This window comes from Rattus norvegicus, chromosome 8 (genome assembly GCF_021556685.1).
Source record: "Rattus norvegicus strain SHRSP/BbbUtx chromosome 8, alternate assembly SHRSP_T2T, whole genome shotgun sequence".
Lineage (NCBI taxonomy): Eukaryota > Metazoa > Chordata > Mammalia > Rodentia > Muridae > Rattus > Rattus norvegicus.
In genome coordinates this window covers 73,539,129-73,561,998 of record NC_141541.1, presented here as the reverse complement: position 1 = coordinate 73,561,998, position 22,870 = coordinate 73,539,129, and the positions used below count along the sequence as shown (strand labels likewise).

Here is a 22,870-nt window from a genome sequence, read left to right as displayed (position 1 = left end):
TCAAAACAGTACAAAAAACAAAAAAGCAGGCCTACCTGACTTAGTTTGTTCAACATCATAATTTTACTTTATTCAAATGAAATTTATTTTAATATATGACAATATAACTTTGTACATGAATTTATGTGGTATCATGTGATATTCTGAAACACATACACAGTTTTCTTAAAATAAATGTAAGCATATATTTCCACAAAAAAAAATTTAAAAAACAACAAAAAAAGAAAAGCCAAACTATTTTTATTCCAAGAACTTAAAGGATGCTTCTGTAGAAGAAACGAAAGCTCTTACTGGGCTCAGGATATTCATGGAGTACTTGTGTACAAAGTCAAGCTATGAGGATTACTGGTCAAGTGAGGGATCTGACTTTCTTGCATGTGATTGATGAGCAGGATGTGAACATTAATAAAAGCTGGATATTGGTGTTAGAAGCAAGGTAGACCTATTTTATATAGTCTCTCCAAGTTTCATCTAAATCTAACCACTGTTCTGCATGTTATGAGTAGAGTTCCAGAGTATCTATTTATTTTTAAACTTTTGCCCAGGAGGTCATGCAGGGGCTCAGGTCTTGTAGAATTGAAACTTTTAGAAATTACTTCTATCAGAGTAGCATTATACCTGTGAGATCTAATATCAGCCATATTTTTAATCTATTCACCTATCAATGCTGATCTTGCTTTCAAAGGTCTATTCACCCTTTTGCATTCTGATTAGCATTTTCAAAAGCCACAGTTGCAATTAGTATTTTTCTTACTTCTGAATCTGATATTCTATTTAACTATTAGGCCTTGTATAATTTTAGTAAATGACTCAGACCCCTTTCCTGATTCTTCAACATTGTCCCAAGCATTTAAATCTGCTAAACCGAATAGCACCAAAGCGTGATCATCAAATTCAAGCTGCCATTGTCATTCAGAACACTGACTTTCACCTACTAACTGGTCATGGTGAATAATATCTCTAGCCCTATTTTGTTGTTCTATGGGCCTGGCTTCCTCTTTCAACCATTTTCGCCATTATAAATGAGGACCAACTTCCAGTATTGCTGTTGCCAAATTTTTCTATATTTGGGGAATAATTCTGTTCTGAGTTGCCCATGAATTTAATATCTGCTTCATATAGGGTGAATGCATACCATATGAAATCACTACTTCCTTGAATCTCCACAAATCTATGTCTATAGCATTCCATTTAACTTCTCCATAACCTTGGAGGTATCTGTCATCTGCTGGTAAGTCTTGTGTAAGTAACTGGATAAACTAAAGTTGGCTAGCACTAAGGAAGCAGGCAATCTGTGAGTTCAAGGCCAGCCTGGTCTACAATGTGAGTTGCAGGACAGCCAGAACTACAGTGAAATCCTGCCTTAAAAAAAAAAAAAAGCTCAAACTGAAGAATGGAACTCAAGTGAGCTGTAGCCAAGATAGAAGTAACTGAGGTGGAGAGGCAACTCTGAGTCTGCCCCACTGGAATGGAGCTAAAAAAGCACCTCAAGGGCTGGAGAGATGGCCTAGTGGTTGAGAGCACTGACTGCTCTTCCAGAGGTCCTGAGTTCAAATCCCAGCAACCACATGGTGGCTCACAACCATCTGTAATGAGATCGGATGCCCTCTTCTGGCGTGTCTGAAGACATACAGCTATAGTGTACTTAAATATAATAAATAAAAAAATCTTTACCAAAAAACCCCCCCCAAAAACGAAAAACACTCCGAGAACGACCACTACCCTCAGGAGGAGACTCTGGAGGCTTTGGCTGACAAACCCAGACTGATAAAAGGACACATTAGGATTTGGTTCTTCAAGAAAACGCATGAGATGAAGCTCAGGCAGTGGTCTAAGGCCTGCAAGAATTGGGAAATGTACAGTTACCACTCAACACCAAGAGAGACCACCAGGCAGAAGCTGAGGAGTCTTCTCAAAATGACCCTGGAGTCTCCGGTGCTGCTTCAGAAGCCTTGAATTGTCTCACACGCTCTTCTTGGTATGTCAGAGGATTTCTGACTTCCTAGAGTACGATCTTTTTGTTAATGTTTTTTTCAACTTCCTTGTTGGGGCAGGGGGTTGTTGTGATTTATGTCTATTGAAGGTACATTAATTTAATAAAGCTTACATTCATAGACACAAAACAGACAAAAAACCAAAAACTATTATCATCTCCATTTTCTAAGAAATAGAGGCCGAGAGGGGAAAACCAGGCTGACGTCACGTAAAGTCCATGCAAGTGAGGGATGAAATAAGTGTGGACAGCCTAGACTTCCAAAAGAAATCCTTCACACAGCCTGGCACCCCAAGGAAAACCATTGCTGGGTTGACTATAATCTATACATATTTCAACACCAAATAAACTAAGCTGGCATTCCATGCAGGAGTCACCTCCTGCTTAGTGAGACAGTCACACTTAACACTGCCTGTAACAGAGCAGCCCACTGTGGCACCCCTTTCCAAAGTGTTCTACAACACACTTGATAGCCAAATAGAGGAAGAGGTATGGATGCCTCATAGGCTGTTCTCCACGTCTGTTGGCCATTTAAGGGAAGGTAAAGGCAGACTGTCAGCACCAATGAATTCAACTCTTTACGCCTTCCACTGTGACGTTATCTAACCTAGTGACCACCTTCAGTCATGCTTGGGATTGTGTCCCCGTTTCTCATGTCATTTGTGGCGTACATTCCTCCCTGACCTCCTGGACACATCCCTTCCAGGATCTTAATTCTTGCTCCTCCCACCTGGTCTTGGTTGCGGCATTTTTTTAAAGAATGAGCCAGTGTGGGGTCTGTGGTAATGGGGGTGTATGTTATGAACAAATGTTTTCATCACAGTTGGCTGAAGTCACTTCTTGCCATGTCTGGTACTGAAAGCAAGGGGGGAAAACTACTTCTGAATAAAAGTGACAAAGGACGGGGCAGAGCAGCAACAGGCAGACAAAATTACTACCTACTCCTGACCCCAAGGGTCCCTAGTTTTATCTTACTTTGGAGCTTTTGATTTTATACCCATTCTTCTCTGGTTAATTCCTAAAGGGTTCTTCCAAACCCATCTGGGCTACCACACCCTGTGTTTAACTTACTCACTGAAGTTTCTATCTGCTCCCTGGAAGGCTCACAAGCTCCTTGAAAAGCTCAGTCTATGTCCTCAGTTCAGGCTCCAAACAGGACATTTAGGTATTTTCATTAACATTTAACCAATATTAGTGAAGCTTGGTTGGTAGGATCAACAACTAGAAACATTAGAGGGCCTCTGAAGTGCCATGGGCTAACCAATCCTGGAATAAAGCAGCTTATATGACATCTGTGCTCTTTATAATGACACCAATAGCCAGACATGGCGGCACACTCCTTTAGTCCCAGTACTCAGGAGGCAGAGGCAGGCAGATCTCTGTGAGTTCAAGGCCCGCCTGGTCTATATAGTGAGTTCCAGGACAGGGTGTAGCAATGTATGGTGAATCTGTCTCAATAAAGGACCAATCTGGCTTCCCTGGGCACTGCCGAGGCAGAGTGCTGCCCCACTGTAGCACGGACATACCACCTCGGTAGCTTTATTTAGTCTGTTTTATCCAGGTGCCAAACCTAAGCTCCAAGGTAAATCGGATCTGTATGTGACGGTTTGTCTCCTAGTCTAATATTGTTTTACTATTTAGAAATGGCCATTTTCACTTCTAAAACAAATTAGTGATTATAAGGAAAGGATAATAAAATATGTACTTTTCATAGTACAAAGGCTTTATGAGACCCAGAACAATTACTATGGAAAGCAGGAACATCTGTTTCTGTTTCCTACCACAGCTAGCAGGGTTAACTACCTGCAAAATTCAATGTCTGGCCTCACCCTTTCTTAGGCCATACCAAGGAGCCTCACATCCATTGTAGTATAGACAGTCTTCTATGGAACTTAAAGTGTAATGTGTATACTCAAGGGAAAAGGAGTGAAAACACTCCAAAAGTAACAAAAGGGGAAAAAACCTTACAGATACTGATTGAACTGAAAGAATATTATAAAAACTTGTCAGAAGAAAAGCATAAAGGAAGTTTAATTATGGACAAAGATGCAATTTTCATTTCCACCTAACTCACTCCTAAGTCTTAGTTTTATAGTAGAATACAAAGTAGGAGTTTATATGTTAATGAAGATACTAACGGTTTTGTAGAGTTAAAAACTTGACAGATATCCAGCACCAACAGATAAAAAAACAATTTCAGAACTTTGGAGAAAGTACACACTATTAAGATGTTTTATATTTAGTCTAGCACATAGCTGAGAGCAAGCTACGTAAAGATTAGTCAGACTATTAATCCCATCCACTCACTGATGGTGGTAAAATGGTTCAGAGATGCAAGTAAGTCAGACAAGTCATGAGGGGAGCATGTCTGTTGCTATGGTACCGGCTGGGAAACCAACGTATCTCCACTGGCTTAAAAGCCTAGAAATATAAACATGACATCAAAACGTGGGTTTTCAGAGTATTCTTACTAAAAACTACCCGGTCCAACTTTTAAAATGAAAGTTCTAATATTTCCAAGGAATGTGGGTAGAAAAAGGTAACGATAAACAATGGGATCCCAATACTCAACTTTAAAGAATTTATTTTCCCATTTTTAGAATAACATTATTGTAAAGTCCACAGTTATTGCAACATCTGCATTGCTTAAAAGTATTCCTAAGAATTTTGTTAAAGCATATTTTTAAAAAACAGAACCAAAATAATGTACATTTTTATCTCTAAACATTGTGTCATTAAAGTCCATATACTGTCTTTTGTATAAATCAATGTGATGTTACAATAATATACATGATCTGATTCTTATCTTAAAGGCTGCTGACCATGTATGATATCCAAGATAGACTCAATGCCTTTAATGCCAGACTCAGAAACTGTTATGACCCTAGAGAACGAGGGAAGGCTGTATGCACAGGTGGGAGTCTGATGGCTTAGCTATTTGCAGCATCGGCTTGGCGAGGCCATCCGTCCTCCTCCACTCCAGAGTCATAGTCCTCTTCCGAGGACTCTTTCGATGGAGCCCTGCAATGCAAAGCCATGTTTGTTTATTTTTCAACAAAATTGGACTCAGAACAGTAAACTAAACTTTATAATTAAATAACCTCCTAAAGCACAAAACAAGAATATTTTAATATCAGCACTGCTTAGAGGTGAATATGAGATTTAGTTATAGAATAGTCCAGTGATTTCCCTAAGAAGCTACTGCTGAAACCAACTGCTAATCATGAACCAAATCCAGCCCAGTGTCTGCTTTTGTAAACCAGATTCCCTGGGATACAGAAATGGTCCTTCATTTATGTGTTGCCTATGGCTGCTTCTGTGCTGGGGACAGTTTTGAGCAGTTGCTGTATATACAGTATGGCTCTGAAGCATTTATGAGGAAGTTTGCTGATTCAATAAGTAAAGCAGTAACTGTGTCAAATTTGTCATCTGGTATGGTACTGAGGAAAAACCAACTTTGTAAACAAAGTTTTGTTTTTACAAAAGCCATTAAGAAGAGCTGATGAGCTGGTGGATACCAGTGATCCCAGCATTTAGGAGTTCAAGGCTATTCCCAGATACTTAGTAACTTTAAGGCCAACATATATTCCAAAAGAAAAAAAAAAAAAGAGTCAAGCCATAAAAAAGTTATCCATCAGTTGGAAAACCAACATCAAAATTCATTTTAATCTCTGTAATTTGTTCCCTGTTCTCTCCAACCCACACCCACCCCTTCTTGGGTTCTCTTGTGTATCCCTGGCTGTCCTGGACGCACTGTGTAGAGACCAGGTTGTAGTTAGGCCTGCCTCTGCCTCCTTGGTTTTGTTTTGAGAGTGTCTCATAGTCCAGAGCCTGGCCTCAAACTCATGGAGCTGAAGATAACCATGAACTCCTGAACCTTTTGCGGGTATTTCCCTTCCCAATATACACAAATGGGTGTATACTGGGTGTAGGTTTTTTTTTTTTTTTAAAGATTTGTTTATTTATTATATACAAGTACTGTATATAGCTGTAGCTGTCTTCAGACACACCAGAAGAGGGCAGCAGATCCCATTACAGATGGTTGTGAACCATGATGTGGTTGCTGGGATTTGAACTCAGGACTTCTGGAAGAGCAGTCAGTGCTCTTAACCACTGAGCCACCTCTCCAGCCCGAGTGTAGTTTTAAAAACACACTCTGCCTTTGCCTGTAGCGGAGGCTGTGTTACCAGCCCCTCCCGGGTCCCTTTTGTTCCTCCCGGCTTAGCTCCAGGATCAGTTGCACCAGCACTGACCCAGCTTCTCTTTTCTACCCACCTTTGCTCCTGGAGGGGTCTTGTTACCAGCCCACTCTCAAGACTCTTGATTCAGTGGATAAAAGGCACACACACAGCTCCATTAATTTTAGAACTTGCCTCTAGGCACAACTGCTAGGTGCAGATAACTCCTGCCTGGAAATCTGTGCCCTGATCAGTTTGTCTACGTCTCTCCCTCCACCCTAAGCTTAGTGGCTTGTACCGGCTAGCCCCTGCCAACATCTTTGTCTCTTGCCCATAGCGGAGGCTGTAGGCCCTCGCTGCCCTGAGACCTTATATGACTGCTGCTTTCTTCTCATTCCAAAGTATGGCAGAAAATCTTCTCTCTTTCTCGAGTCTCCTTATTCTCCTGGGACCCTGAAGTCCCACCTGTATCTTCTGCCCAGGTCTTCTTTATCAACAAGTCAAGAATCAATTGGGGAACAGAACCTTCCCTTACACCTCACCTTTTCTGTCTAATTAAAACAAACAAACAAAAACCTCTTTTTTTTTTTTTTCAATCTCCCTTCTACCTTAAAAACCTTCTGCTTGGGGCTGGAGAGATGGCTCAGAGGTTAAGAGCACTGACTGCTCTTCCAGAGGTCCTGAGTTCGAATCCCAGCAACCACATGGTGGCTCACAACCATCTGTAATGGGATCTGGTGCCCTCTTCTGGTGTGTCTGAAGACAGTGACAGTGTACTCATATATAAATAAATAAATCTTTAAAAAAAAAAAACAAAAACAAAACCTTCTGCTTACTGTATAAGCCTATTTTCAGGCTTCCTCTAATCTGTCATGCCAGAAATACTGAGCCCAGAATTCCCGTGGGTCCCATGTTCAAAGAATTTGAATAACCCTGTAAGACTTCCTTAAATCTTTCCTAAAGTATTTGCCGTTCATTCTATCCTTTATCTGCTGTTGGAGGTAGCAGCCTTTCTCTGCCTTCCTCCAGTTCACAGCAGGCGATTCCAACATCTATGAGCTGAGGCTCCCCTGAGTGCCTTAGGTTAAGGTTCCCAAGTTGGAGCCCCCATGTGACTCACTCCTCTCCCTGAGAACCAGTTCTTCCCTCTTCCTAGACTATGTCACTGAGAGTGTGTGAGCAATCCTACATTTCCAAAAATAATAGTGGATTCTCATCCAACACGTGGACACCATCATTCTAAAGGTAATGGAGCTGTCTGTTTTCTATCCGAGGGTTCAAGGGACTCCTCTAGGAGCAAAGGCAGGTAGAAAAGGAAGCCTGGAGTGGGCTGGTTTCTGGTTTTGACCCGTCTGGAGCTAAGTCCGGTGGGACAAAAGGGAGGGGCCAGAGCATGGCAGCTTCTGGGCAAAGTGGTACTGTGATTTTAAAACTACACTCATGGGGTATGTCTCTTTTGTATACTGCTTTTTGGAGAAAAAGTAGGGCTAATTTTGAAGATCAGTATTCAAAATGACTCACAAAATTACTTTATAAAACCATACTTAATTTTTCTTATAAAAATTCAAATTATTACTTCCCTTACAAAAAAAAGAATTTCAATGACAGACCAATAAACTCAAGCAGCAGGGACCTTAACTTTAGGGCTATTCTGGCCTGAGAGCATGTTTTACCGAATGTATCCTGGTTCCTTTTTGCCTTCTACTACTTCTTTGTCAACCTCCACACATACAATGTCAGAATTAGGAACTTCAAACATTGGTTCTAGTAACAGCTTTTCCTAGAAAGAAAAAGAAAGTAATAAATTAGGAAAATTGAGTATATAAAAATACTCCAAGGGGCTGGGGATTTAGCTCAGTGGTAGAGCGCTTGCCTAGGAAGCGCAAGGCCCTGGGTTCGGTCCCCAGCTCCGAAAAAAAGAACCAAAAAAAAAAAAAAAATACTCCAATTTTAATCAGCGTAAAAGCTTTCATATTCTGTATATAAAAACAGCTTCTCATTACATTCAGGTCATTTTATAAATAAGTCAACTGCCTATTATTCTGTCGATCTAGGCAACAGACGTACAAATCCTAGTTTATAAATAAGTCAACTGCCTACTGTCCTGTCGATCTAGGCAACAGATGTGCAAATCCTAGTTTCACACCCAGATGCTACTCCAAAATGTGCCTGATCTTTTCTATGGCCAAGACCCTAAACTAATAATCCTTACTTTTCTGTCAATTAATCTAAAAATCACCTCTGCCCAGCTATTCAATTTCAAACTGTGATTCAAATGAATATTTGCTCCAAGTGCAACAGTAAGTAGGCCTGAAGAAAACTCTGGAAAAACCAGTTTTTCCCATAGGCCCTCGGGGGTTAAAGGAAATTGCTGACACATCAAATTTCCAGGACTGTCAACTGAATAATTTACCCGTTCTTCCAGTTTGCCTTCTGTCCTTAGTAATACCTTACCACCAGAGTCTAAGCAGGGTAGTCTCAAGCTGCTTGTGGTAAATGCATAGCTATACAATTGAAATCACACTGACTCAAGACTGGGACAACAGGAAATCCTTACAGGGAAGACAACTTGCTTTAGGAGAAGGCAGTGAAGTAGTAACCCTAGCCAGATCTGGGGGACAACTTTAAAAGGAGTGGGTAGGACCAGGAAGCCTGTGTCCTACACCTAGGGTCTCTAAGAAAAACCTCATAGCACACTGACAGAGCATAGAGGCAAAATGGGGATTTCAACAGGTCCGAGAAGGAGACCTGGACTTGGTAAACTCCATGTGGACCACGCTAGCCTCAGATTCCGGGATCTGCCTAACTGCCTCTCAACTGCTGGAGGGATGTGCACCACACACCGGCTGACCCGGACTATGTACTTCTTCTGTCATAGCATGTATGCCCTGGGGTTGCAAACACCTTCATCTTTAAGGTCTAAAGAGCTTTTTGTTTACAATTCTGGGTTGGTTTTGTTTTCTTTCTTTGAGACTGTGTCATGGAGCCTGCAATGAGGATTCCAATGGAAGCCTCGTGCACTTATTTTTCATTCCAATGTTCTAGCTATGGCTTCCAAAACCACCTCAGTAACATTCAGTTTACACTGCAGATATAGACTAAAGATAAATGAAAACTTACGCCAGTCCTGGGTAATCTTTCCTGACAGTCACTAACCTACTAACTACAATGACCTTTACTAATCTTCCCAGAATCAGTGTATGTGCTGTTTCACAAACTGAAGACAGCACACATTCACACCATTAAACCACACTCACCAGTGACAAAACACCTTGTTCTGGAAGCTGAAGCAAAATAAAATCTGTGACTACTCTATCCATTCTCCATAAAAGGAAACCATAGAAATAAAAAGGCTTTAGGGAAGATCTCTAGATAGAATGTCCAAAAGAGAAACAGAAAAGTTTAATAGTCTCAAAAGACTTAGACAAAGGGTCTAAGGAGGGAGAGCTCAGTGAAGAAAATACTCACTTGCAAATATGAGAACCAGAGATCAGATCCCCAGCACCAACACATAAGTTCAGTAGATGTGACAGCCATCTGTAATCTTAGTGCTTGAGAAACAGAGAAAGCGGAGCCCTAAGACAAGCTGTCTAACTAAACTAACCAAGTTGGAAAGCTTTAGGTTCAGCAGACCAGTTTTGGTAAATACAATGGGAAATAAATAAGGAAGACACCTGGTGGCATACACCTAATAATCCCAGCACTTGTGAGGCAAAGTCAGGCACATCTCTGTGAGTCTGAGGCCAGCCTGGTCTACAGAGTGAATTTTAGGACACCAGAGCTACGTAGGGAAACCCTGTCTCAACATCTCATCTGCCCAGTCCCCCAAAGGAAGACACCTGACATCAACCTCTGGCCTTCAAGCATGTGCATTTGCAAGCATGTGAACAAACATACATGCATACATATGCTGGCAAATGCAAAACAAAACAACACATTTGGATACTAACAATGGGGGGAGGGGAGGGTTGTTAAATTTTTTAACCCATCTTACCATTATCGACCGAAGACCTCGTGCACCTGTTTTTCTTTCCAGTGCCAATCTAGCTATGGCTTTCAAAGCATCCTCAGTAACATTCAATTCACACTACAGATGAGTAAAAGATAAATGAAAACTTAAGTAAGTCCTTGGTGATCTTTTCCTAATACAGCTACTAACTGTAACAACTATTATTAATTTTCCAGATCCAGAAATTCTTATAAACAATGGGCCTAATAGCTATTTCACAAATAAATGAGTTCCAGAAAGTAAACTGAGACTCAAGAACAAAGCCAGAGAGAAAGGCGAGGTTCCTGTGGTCTCTATCTCCTGACAGACTTTAACCCTTTTCAGACTAGACTATGTCTTACCACTTAGACCTCATTACAGAGGACTTTAGAGGACTTTCATTGGCACCCTAAAATTCTCTTTTTGCTACAGTAGATTAAACCCAGGGCCATGCACAGTAACACTGAGCTATGCCCCTAGGTGTCTAAGTACATTTTAAAGAGTTTAACATTCTCACAATATATAAGAAAAAGTTAAAAGGCAAAGGCAAGGGGTTGGGGATTTAGCTCAGTGGTAGAGCGCTTGCCTAGCAAGCGCAAGTCCCTGGGTTCGGTCCCCAGCTCCGAAAAAAAGATTAAAAAAAAAAAAAAAAAAAAAAAAAGGCAAAGGCAAAACTTCAGACAAGTCTGTCATTTCACAGTGCTTCCGAATGTTAACCTCAAGCAGTATGTTTTACTCAACTGACCACTGGGAGCATCATGGCTGTGAGTCAGTTTGCTCCTTGGCTCAGTGAGGCTCAGTGGTGAAGTGACTGCATGTCAACAAAGAGAAAAACTGTACGGAGAGATGCCAAGTTCATAAAACTCAAAGAATCTTTTATCTGATTGGATGTGCTGGCTAGTGACCTCCACATTTGGATGCGAGAAGAAAAACTATATTATAAACTTATACGAACAGCAAAAGCACTTAGAATTTCAAGGCTAAAAGAACAATTCTATACATTTGGCTTGGAAAGGCTCAACTAGGTTGACACTTCTCATAAAGTTGTACTTTATGCTCATTTTAACTCAGAAAAAGCAAGACAACTTACAAATGCTGAATGTAATACACTGTGCCTTCCCACAACTATACCTAGGCCAGTATCCCAGATGGGCATGGTTCTCTTAATATAATGGGCTAACTTAAAATAGAATTCTGATATCAAAAAAAATCATGAAGGAAAAATTAAAGTTTAACCTTATCCATGCTGAATAAGGCCTGATATTGAGGAATCACAGCATTCCGTGGCTCAGTCAGTATCTGCACAAGCGTCTTTTCATCTAGGCTGTGCAAAGGAACCACAACAGGCAGCCGTCCCACAAACTCCGGTATCATGCCAAACTCAATAAGATCTCTGGCTTCCACATGGCGGAGTAACCGATCTTTCTCTTCAATGTCCTGATGAGTGTTGGATTCTCCACTTCGATTAGCAAGATCGGCAGCAGCTGCAGCCCTTCTGCCCTTCCCCAGGTTAGATGGTGTTCCAAATCCAAGATACTATGCGAGAAGTGGCAGGGATTATAAATAACAGACAGATGTTGCAAAAGTGCTTTACATCTCCTATAAGCCCCATGTGAAACAGACTTGCAGGGGTTAAGGACTTTGACCAAAGGTTTGCTTTTCTAAGTAGCAAAGCTAAGATCTGAATTCAGGTCTTAGATTTCTGCTATGTTTACAACTAAATGAAATGCCCTAAATTCCAATAGGTTAAAATTATGTGGCAAATCCTCTTTTGACATGTCCTTGATTCTTTAACATTACCTTTAATTTTACATATCTTTACCATCAAATCCTTTTTTGGAAGTCTGAAGAAGCACTAATAATTACTAATATCAGAACATAGTTTCCTGCTTTTGGCTACAGAAACTTAAATACAAGCTAATTTGTTGCAATGTGTGTCATACATGAAGGAAAAAAGACTCTCTGTTAACTTATGTAGAATTTTGGGCTGGAGAGAGGGCTCAGTGGTTAAGAGCACTGACTGCTCTTCCAGAGGTCCTGAGCTCAATTCCTAGCAACCATATGGTGGCTCACAACCATTTGTAATGGAATCTGATGTACTCTTCTGCGTATGTCTGAAGATAGCTACAGTGTACTCATATAAATAAAAATGATACTAAAAAAACACTTATGTAGAATTTCAACAGCAAGAAATAAATTAACTAAAATAAGAACTGTGCTGTATCCAGGCTTGATTACATGACTTAGTATTTGTACCAAGGGTGGAGGCTATGAAACTACTACTAAATTACTACTTAAAATTAATACATTAAGGCAAGAATTCAAGGACAACTTAAAGCAAACTGTGGGAAAGCTCATTATAACACACTCACTTAGAAATGCCACAAAATGTCATAGTAGCTACTATTTGGTTTTATAATAAAACCTAAAAGCACGACAAATACAGGGTGTTTTAGGTTTCTCACTACCCTGGTATCATTACATCTGATTGTAACCAATCAACACTTGGTACAGGAAGTGCACCCTAAAATCCAAGGCCCAATTAAAATCATGGTTTATAAGAATATTTTACAAAGGGGGGCGGGCGGGAGAGATGGCTCAGTGGTTAAAGAGGACTGGCTGTACTTTCAGAGGTCCTGAGTTCAATTCCCAGTAATCACATGGTGGCTCACAACCAGCTATAATGGGACCTGATGTCTTCTTTCTGCCATGCAGGCACACATGCAAATACAGTGCTCATATATATCAATTACATTAATAAATCTTTTTTTAAACATTTAAAAACCACCAATAATAAAACATATCATCAGTATATATTTCATAACCAACAGAAAAATCATAATCCTTTCCCTACTCCTTTCCTGAGTTCCTCCTCCTAGGTGGAAAACCAGCAGTTCTATGGCACGTTGTGAGGGCAGTGAGATGGCATGCTTGCTGAGCACTGCTGCTCTAACCCATTTGTTCCTCCTGCAGCTAATCGCAAACAGTATGGAAGCTCCTTAGACAGACATCAAACTCATCAAGTTACACTTCAAGACAGTTCCTCCATGGGTACATTGACACAGTGTCTTACTGCCGTTCTGGCTGTCCTGGAACTCAATGTGTAGATCAGGCTGGCCTCAAATTCAGTGATCTGCTTTTGCCTCCCAACTGCTAGTATTGAAGTCCTGTGCCATCATGCATAGCTAACTCACAGGGATTTGGAAATCCTATTATTTGCTACTCTACAACTCAAATTGGGGACATACATCGGATCTTTCTAAAAAATCCAGTGACTGGTAGGCAACCAGTAGACATGTGAACAGAAGCCAAGTGTCCATCATGGGCAATTTTACATTGCCTCATGCAGAATTTCAAGGAAAACTTACCTTTTCATTTTTCCTCCTACTGATGATTCTGTCTAAGCCATTGAAGGCACCAGATGCCACAAACAAGATATTTGTTGTATCGACTTGAACTGTCTCTCCACGTAGCTTTCGAGAATTCTTTTCTGGAACATTGACTATTGTGCCTTCTAGAAGTTTCAGTAAACCCTGATAATAAATGAATTGTAGCATTACCATATATAAAGACATTATTATACATCAAATAATAGTATTCAATGGGGGAAAATAATACATGGTTATGGTCAATGAGTGTAACTAATGAAAACTCCCATTCTCTAAAACCAAAGTAAAATCAACTGCATTTATCAGTTTGGTACTTCATAAATTAATTGTAATTCAGTCAACAGTCACCTAAGGAGGTTGAGTGTGATGGTAAAGCCTTCCTGTCCCCACCCTATCTCCTCTCCCACCTCCCCTCTAGCTATGGAGCCCAGGCTGGTCTTGAGTGCTAGATTATAGGAGAGAGCCACCATACCTAGCTTGAGGGCAAACTCTTAATGCAGACAGAATGATTCTATAAAATGGTAAGAAACAGTGAGAATGCTCAAAATTGAAACATAGTCAATCTTTCACATGAATGCTATAATTCTAACATAAGTCTATGTTCAACTCTGAGATTATATTTTGAGATGCTTTCACAAAAAATTATTTGTTAAGTATGGCAAAAACATAATTCTCTATGTTTGTCAAAAAAGAAAGCAGCAGCATTTTGGTTTGTCACAGCTAATCGCCACTATAGATTAAGTTTATTGCTGTGGTCAATACACCATTGTGACTATGATTCTGCGTTAAATGAAACGCTATTTCATGCCATCTTTTTGAGACAGAGTGTCATGGAGCCTAGGTTAATCTCAAGCTTACTGTTCAGGTGACAACAATGAACTTTTGAACCTCCTTCTGGTCCCACAGAGTCCCTGGGACGACAGGTATGCCACCACGTCTGCTTTCTTTCTTTTTTTTTTTTTTTAAAAAGATTTATTTATTCATTTATTATATATAAGTACACTGCAGCTGTCTTCAGACACACCAGAAGAGGGCATCGGATCTCTTTACAAATGGTTGTGAGCCACCATGTGGTTGCTGGGAATTGAACTCAGGACCTCTGGAAGAGCAGTCGGGTGCTCTTAACCGCTGAGCCATCTCTCCAGCCCTTCTTTTTCTTTTTTATTTTTCAACTCTCCTTCCTCTACTTCCTTTGGTTCTAGGGATTGAATCCAGAGCTTTGAGCATACAAGGCAAGCAAGCACTTTGCCACAAGCGATATCTGAGTCCTTATGCTAATCCTATATGAAGACACATGCCTGGGGAACTTGTATCTAGTTTCCAGCTTTCTAGAAATGTTTAAGAATAAAACATTTTGAGGAATAAAAATAAAACATTAAAATCATTGAAATTTCCTAGGAAATACAATTTCTTTCTTTTTAAAAATTCATTTATTTTTATTTTATGTGTATTGGTGTTTTGCTTGCATGTATATCTGTGTGAAGGTTTTGAATCCTGAAGTTACAGACAGTTGTGAGCTGCCATATGGAGCTGGGAATTGAACTCAGGACCTCTGGAAGAACAGTAAGTACTCTTAACCACTGAGCCATTTCTCCAGCCCCAAGAAATGTAATTTCTTTAAACAGTTTGTGAAGCTAGGTGTGGTGGCACAAGCCTGTAATTCCAGCAAACTGAGGCAGGAATACACAAATTCAAGGACAGCCTGGACTACACAGAGCTTGTCTCAAAAAATCCCAAATTAAACAAACAAACAAACAAACAAACAAACAAACAAAGTGGTACATGAAGTTTAGGGCGGGAGAAATAAAACTGAATCTAATTGAATGTGAAACCAAACGTACAATACTTGGGAAGCTGATGTATTCCCTTCCTTTTAGTGGGCTTGAACAAAATATTCAACTGCTTACTTGCTGAACGCCTTCTCCACCTACATCCCGTAACTGATGAATGCCTGGTACACTGCCAATCTTATCTACTTCATCCAGAAAGACAATTCCTATAATTTAAGGAGGATTCTATTTATAATATGAAAAAGAAAGGCACAAGATCGTCTTAGCTTTAAAAGACTGGATAGCTACAAAGCAAAGTTATTACATGCTTAACACTTAACGTGTAAAGGCTTAGTCATTTAAGAATATAATCTTCTTATTCTTTTTTATATAACTATTATGGATCTGAGTCTATAGCATACAATTTGAGAATGATAACCAAACACTGACAACAATTATCTATACCAGTAAAATGTATTCAATCTTTTTTCTTATGGTAAGGTGAGATAGAACATGTGGGCATGGGGCATTTGCCAGAACTGGTGAAACTTCAGTTTACTCTTCAACACATCTAGTCCCCCCAACACACACATTTATGAATTCAGTGTGTGTGTGCATGTTTGCGTGTCTATAGGTATACACACGATCATGGCACATGTGGAGGTCAGAGGACAACTTAGAAGAATGTTCTCTTCTTCCACTATATGAACCCTAAGGATTGAACTTAGGGCATCAGACTCAGAGGCAAGTGCTTTGGTCTGCTGACCCACCTTGATGGCCTATCACCAATAGACTATTCTTAAAGCAGTGAGTGCTTCTCAACATCCTAATGCTGTGACCCTTTAATACAGTTCCTCATCTTGTAGGGACCCCAACTATAACATTTTTCCATTGTTATTTCATAACTGTAATTTTGCTGTTATGAATCGTAGTGTAAATATCTGATATGCATGATATCTGATATGTGAACCCAAAGTGGTCATCACCCACTGGTTGAGAACCACTGCCTTAAAGAAATCTGATCAGGAAGCTATTAGGATCTTCATGTAAGTACTCAGAGAAAGGAAATACCAAAGTCTATGACACTCTTGGAGCAACAGGCTATATTTTTCTATACTCATCCATTCTAAACTCTCTTATCACTGTTCCTGTCCCCAACCTTTTCCTACCACCAACACTAGAAATCTGGAGAGGAGTAAGAACAAAAAGCCCACTGGGAGTACTAAGACCTAAATGAATAGTAACAGCCTGTTTTTACTCTACCAGCTGTCTTTGGAGCCTTAAGACAAAGAAACAAGCATGCTAGAAAGTGTGTAACATTGTGTGCTTTTCTGTAATTAGAAAATGTTAGACCTTGACTCAAAATGAGAATTATACTATTCCTTAATACTAGATGAGAATTATACTATTCCTTAATACTAGATGAGAATTATACTATTCCTTAATACTAGATTGCTTTCTCAAAGACACTTCATCTGGGGACAGACAAGTTACGCTTACGACATACCTTGTTGTGCTTTCTCCACATTGTAATTGGCATCCTGGAGTAGTTTGGCAATCACAGATTCAATATCTTCACCTACATATCCAGCCTGAGTCAAAGTTGTACAGTCACAGATAGCAAAAGGAACATCAAGGCATTTAGCTAAAGTTTGTGCCAGCAGGGTTTTACCTACAAACAAAAATAGTAACTAAAAATATATTCTTATAATTTTTCTTAACAAAAACAACAAATCTTAAGTATATAATGCAACTTGAAACATTGTATGTGCTCTCTACTGTATTCAGATCTGATTTTATTATTCCTTTTACAAAGTTACAGATTGAAATAATTAATACGTTAACTAAAAGGTTAGGAATTAGCCCAAAGGGTCACACCAATATCTCAAATTCAGTTTACGGTCTAAACAGTGAACAATTATCATATTGCTGGAGCAATCTTAGATTTTATTTTGTTTTTTTGAGACAGGTTCTCATGCTGTAAACCAGGCTGGCCTCAAATGTGTGGCAATCCTCTAGCATCAGCCTCCCAACTGCTGGGATTATATACAGGCACGAGAGCCAAAAACCACTATTATTATAAGGTATAGGTTACGATATCATCTTCTATTTTTAAAAATGCATAGTCAAGTTTCCCAAAATGTTATTTACCTGATCCAGTTGGTCCAAGCAGCAGAATATTACTTTTTTCAAGTTTTATATCATCGTGAGGAGAATCTAGTACTTCGCCTCCTCGTTTTTCCTGAGGCATTTGCTGACTTCCCTGCTGCTGCATAGATGCTCCCAAGGCATTGCCATGTGGGCTAATTCCAGCAATCTGAAGCAACTCTGGGAAAAATAACACTGGAATTACTAGAGCTGCACCTGAATTTACTTTTCATGTTCCATATAATCCTATATCCAAAAACAAGAAGCACTTACTGAAAACAACTCAAATATTTCAACACTGCTTTACCCCCCAAAAAGAGAATTTCAGATTGACTAGTGGCAATTGCAAAATACATAATTATAAAACAATGCGCTTCGAAGGAAAGAACTAGGAAAGAACTCTCCTCCATAGTTATATCAATGTGTAAGTGTGCTCTTCTGAGTATAGTACAACAGAAGAGTGCTTCAGCTGCAGCCTTCCCTTGCTGCTAAAGAGCCGCACAGCCCTGCACCAGTTGAGACTGTGTTTCCTATCTACATCTAATTATCACCTGTCCTATTCATTTCAAACACATAGCTGGATGTTAGAACAATAAGCATAATTGATTTCAAGACACTATGCAAAATTAAGGTCTATCTTTCTTCCTTCCCGTGTAAATGAGAAGCTGCACTATAGACAAAAACAATGAAACAAGTACCGGAGAACACACTTTTCAAGTACAGGAAGCAGAGGGTGGCAAATCTCTGATTTTAAGGGAAGTCTGGACTACATAGTGGGTGTCCAGGCCAACCAGTTATACAAGGAGACAAGAATGGAGGAGGAGGAGGAGGAAGAAGGAGAGGAAGAGGAAGAGGAAGAGGAGGAAGAGGAAAACAGGGAAGTAGGAAATAGTTCTAGTCTCAATTTGGCTGCCTCCTGCTTATAAAGCCGTGGAAAGTTACGTGACTTTACTGGACAGACTTCAACTACATTATGAAAATGCTGTGACACTGGCCTTTTCTAGTCTCATCTTCCTGTTTTTTTTTTTTTTTTAGTGTAGCACGAAACCAAGTGGTAATCTCACTCTCAATGTCCTTATCTGAATAACTGATTTACTGGGTATCAACAGGACCCTTATAGTCCTGTCAACAAACAAGATATTTAATTAGTTTATAAAAACAAATGCTTATTCTTTTCTTTTCCTCTTGACTAGAATAACTCAGAGTCTATAACGATTTGCCACCTTGGTAAATCAACAAATTGTCCCCAGTTCTCATCACTTAAGGTACCTGTGACTACATTTTACTTGTACATAACTTTGGATTTTGTACTATATTTTATGTGAATGAATGTTTTGCCTGCATATGTGTACCACGAGCGTGCCTGTGTCCTTGAAGGTCAAAAAGAAGGGGTTACAGATGGTTGTGAGCCATCATGTGAGTGCTAGGAATTGAATTTAGGTCCTCTGCAAAAGCATCAAGTGTTCTAAACCACTGAGCCATCTCTTCAGGCCCTTGGTTTACTTTTAAGCTACTTCTAAGAAATGAATTAAGCTGTGTAGTGATCATTTTAACCAAGCCAATAGAATAATAACAGCTCAGCAGTCATTCAATAATTATTTGTCCTGGTCTATCATCAATCATCACTTTAAAAAAATTACGCTTAAGGTTAAATAAAGGCTACTCTAGTCATTAAGATTACTAGTGCAATATACACAGAACTTGAATTGTAAACATCTGAGTTAGTAATTCACAATATTATTATCCGCATTAGGGAAGAAAACATACTATATGTCTGCATTTAGCTGCTATTGGCAAAATTTTCTTTTTAATTTCTGGGAAATCCAATTAGGAACTATAGTAATAAAGTAAGGTCTTGACTTTGATTTAGCTCTGTCCAATAGAGAAAAACAATTTAGATAATTTTTTTTAAATCACAGTAAAGCTACATGATACACATGTGTTGTTTTATCTACTCAGTGAGCTAGGGAGGTGGTTCAGCGGCTGAAAGCACTAGCTGGGTAACTCGGACAACCTTGAGTTTGATCCCTGGAATGCATGTGGAATCTGGCTTGGTACACACAGTGCAGCAGCAGAAACCAGAAAGATGCTGCATCAACAAAGTGCAACTCGTGGCAGTTCTCCTCTGACCTCCATATGTGCTGTGTTGCCCACACACAAATGTACTGTTGATTATTACTCTGTTTTATGAGCTGTGCCCTAGATTATACTTTGGGATAAGTCTACTTACAGGGAGCCCTCCATCCCTGCTTTGCCTCACTCTGTGAGCAGTTCTCCACAGCGAGAGAGGGTTATGGGCAAAGAGGTTTGTGTGATGGTCAGTGACATGGAGCTCAACAGATGTGTTTGTGTGTCAATGGGTAAACGCTTAATAGTTGTGTGTTCCAGTTTTCTCATCTATAAAATGGAGGTGAAAAAGCCTTGTGCCTTGCAACTTTGGGAAAGCCTAACGACACGTACAACAGCACAGCACCTATAAGATAAGGTCTATCATAGAAACACTGGCTCTGCCTACTGCCCTTTTCCAGGAGCTTAATTATTCACTCACAGCCTAGGGATCTAGCTCAGTGGCAGAGCACATGTTTATTGTGCATGAGGGCCCAGGTTCAATTTTCACTTCCACCAGAAAAAAAAAAAGAGGAATTATTCATAAAATATAAAGGCAAGCTAAGGACTCTATCTGGCACTTGATTTAAGAAACAGTGTTATACAGACTTGATAGTACATGCTTTTAATTCCAGCACTTGGGAAGCAGTGGCAAAAAGAATCTTTGCAAGTTTGGTCTACAGAGTGAGTTCCAGGACAACCAGGGCTACACAGAGAAACTCTGTCTCAAAAAACAAAATGAAAAACACAAAAAGAAAGAAACAGTGTTGTGTTCCAAAAGTAGAGAAAAACCCATTTATGTCTAAGAGCTCTATGCAGATATCTAACTTCTAAAGGAACATAAAAATACTTTTCAAACATGTATTTTCTTAGTAGGATGAGGTAGTATACTTCTTTAACCCTAGGACTAGGCAGAGGCCAGTCTAGTATATATGACAAGCACCAGGACAGGGAAGGGGGTGGGGCAGGGTGATTCCTCATGCCTAAGCCACATGCTACTGTGTCAATGTGGATCAGAGGACAACTCTGGAGCACGGGTCTTTCCTGCCTCCTCAATGAGGGTTCTGAGAACTGAACTCAAGTCATCAGGTTTTACACATCAAATGCATTATTACCCGAGCAATCTTGTCAGCCTGAGAAAAACTCCTGAATTATGTATTAGTCATGACTTTGGTCTAATGACCTAAACTTAGAACTCAAAATTCTACACAGGACATAATTAAACAGTACATAATGATAAATTACACTTAAATATCTGAATGTTTGTTTACAAGTCAATCAATACAATTATAAACTGCTTTAACTGAGGGCTTTAGTACAATTATTTGTTAAAATTTAAATTATATTAGGTGTCTCACAGACAGCTTATTGTTATCATAAAACATCCATGACATTAAATTGTTACATATATTATTACATGAGTGGTATTTCTTTTTTTTTTTTTTTTTTTTTTTTTTGGTTCTTTTTTTCGGAGCTGGGGACCGAACCCAGGGCCTTGCACTTCCTAGGTAAGCGCTCTACCACTGAGCTAAATCCCCAGCCCCATGAGTGGTATTTCAAAGTAATCACTATAGACTTTCTTTTACTAACTTATACTAATCTCACTAGATATCAGCCCAAATGTATTAGTATTGATTGCATGTTTGATTATATCTTTAGATTTGAGAGTCTCTCTATGTATATTCAGGCTAGCCTGAGACTTTCACTGTAGCTCAAAGTGGCCTTAAATTCACATCCTTTTGTCTCCTGGATTACAAGCATGTGCTACCATGCTTGGTTTAGATCTTATATTCTTCTACACAATTTAATTCTATTGCATTAACTGTGAGTCTTTTTAAAAAAAAAAATAACCTTATGTGTACGAGTATTTTCCCTGCACGTATATCTGTGTACCACTTGCCTGCTTAGTGCCTCTGGAGGCCAAAAGGGGCACTGGGTCTCCTGGAACTGGAGCTTCAGACAGTTGGGAACTGCGGCTGAAGAGCAGCCAGTGCTCTTAGCCACTGAGCCAGCTCTCCAGCTCTACTGAGAAGATGCCTTATTTTTACTGTGTCATTTATAGAGAATCAGTATTTCCATAAATTTAAAAATAGCTTGGTCAAGGTATGGTGGCACACATCTGTAACTTCAACACTCTACAATTCAAGGCCAACCTTGGCTACACAACTAGACCACTGTATCAAGCACAGACACGCACACACCCATGCACTCATATACCAGAGACAATATAATTTTCTCTTTAAAAAATTTAAATTTGGGTTGGGGATTTAGCTCAGTAGTAGAGCGCTTGCCTAGCAAGCGCAAGGCCCTGGGTTCGGTCCCCAGCTCCGAAAAAAAGAAAAAAGAAAAAAAATTAAATTTAGTCAGGTGTTAGTGGTGCACACCTTTAAATCCAGCACTTGGGAGGCAGGCAGATCTCTGAATTAGAGGCCAGCCTAGTCTACAGAGCCAGTTCTAGGACAGCCAGTGCTACCCAGATTAACCCTGTCTTGAAAAACATCAACAAAAAATTAATTAGACGTGTTGATATTTTTTTATTAGATTGTTTTCCCTCCGTGCTACAATACACATGCTGAGGTTAGAAGACAACTGTGGGAGTCCATTTCCTCCATGATGTGGAACCACTATGTGAGTACTGACTCAGATCACCAAGCTTGCACATCAAGGGTCTTTACTCACTTGGCCATCTCATTGGTCCACAAAAGATAAGGGCCTGGCGAGATGGCTCGAGAGTTAGAGTTTCATTCCCAGCACCTACAACAGGCAGTTCTCAACAACCTGGAACTCCAGCTCCAGAGGACCCAACACACCAGGCTTTCATGGACACCTGACCTTGTTTGTTGTTTGTTTGTTTGTTTGCTTGCTTGTTTGCTCTGAGACAAGGCTTTTCTGTGTAATCCTGATCTGAACTTCACTCTGTAGACCAGGCTGGCCTGGAACTCAGAGATCAGCCTACATCTGCCTCTCGAATGCTGGGATTAAAGGTGTGCACCACCACCATCTCCTGATAAAATCTTTTTAAAAATTTGTCCCAAAGTTACATATCACATATAAAAGAGACATTTAAATGATGCACAAGAGAGAGTTAAATAACCTAAATGAAATAAGCCTTCTTGGTAACACACAGGCGAGCAGATCATCACTAACTGAGATGCATCACTGAGGCCATCTCAGAAACAGAGAGTACAGACAGGGCCTGAGGGAGGCGACTTACTTGTAAATCTGTACTCATCCTCCCGTCTTCTTATTTCTAACTCTGAGAAAGGAGATAAAATATGAAATATTATATATGTGTTTAC

General features: G+C 39.8%; 1 protein-coding gene across 7 annotated transcripts in view; it reads right to left on the bottom strand.

Moving 5' to 3' along the window:
* Positions 1-4,560: 4,560 nt before the first annotated feature.
* Clpx (caseinolytic mitochondrial matrix peptidase chaperone subunit X) overlaps positions 4,561-22,870 on the bottom strand; it is a 39,602-nt gene continuing 21,292 nt past the window's right edge. The window contains exons 6-14 of one of the 7 annotated variants that reach the window (XR_015626463.1): positions 22,786-22,827; positions 17,469-17,645; positions 16,825-16,989; positions 15,390-15,544; positions 13,528-13,692; positions 11,396-11,695; positions 10,166-10,258; positions 7,845-7,951; positions 4,561-5,014 (exon numbers count right to left, since the gene is read on the bottom strand). Coding sequence is in view for 2 of the 7 variants with exons in the window: in NM_001007803.2 (NP_001007804.1) it covers positions 4,924-5,014; positions 7,845-7,951; positions 10,166-10,258; positions 11,396-11,695; positions 13,528-13,692; positions 15,456-15,544; positions 16,825-16,989; positions 17,469-17,645; positions 22,786-22,827 (1,229 nt within the window). In the remaining 5 variants the exon portion in view is untranslated. Of the gene's footprint in view, positions 5,015-6,714; positions 6,831-7,844; positions 7,952-10,165; positions 10,259-11,395; positions 11,696-12,757; positions 13,693-15,344; positions 15,545-16,824; positions 16,990-17,468; positions 17,646-22,785; positions 22,828-22,870 lie in introns of those variants that run through there. The other 6 variants (NM_001007803.2, XR_015626465.1, XM_087561136.1 and 3 more) reach the window with 6 other exon arrangements.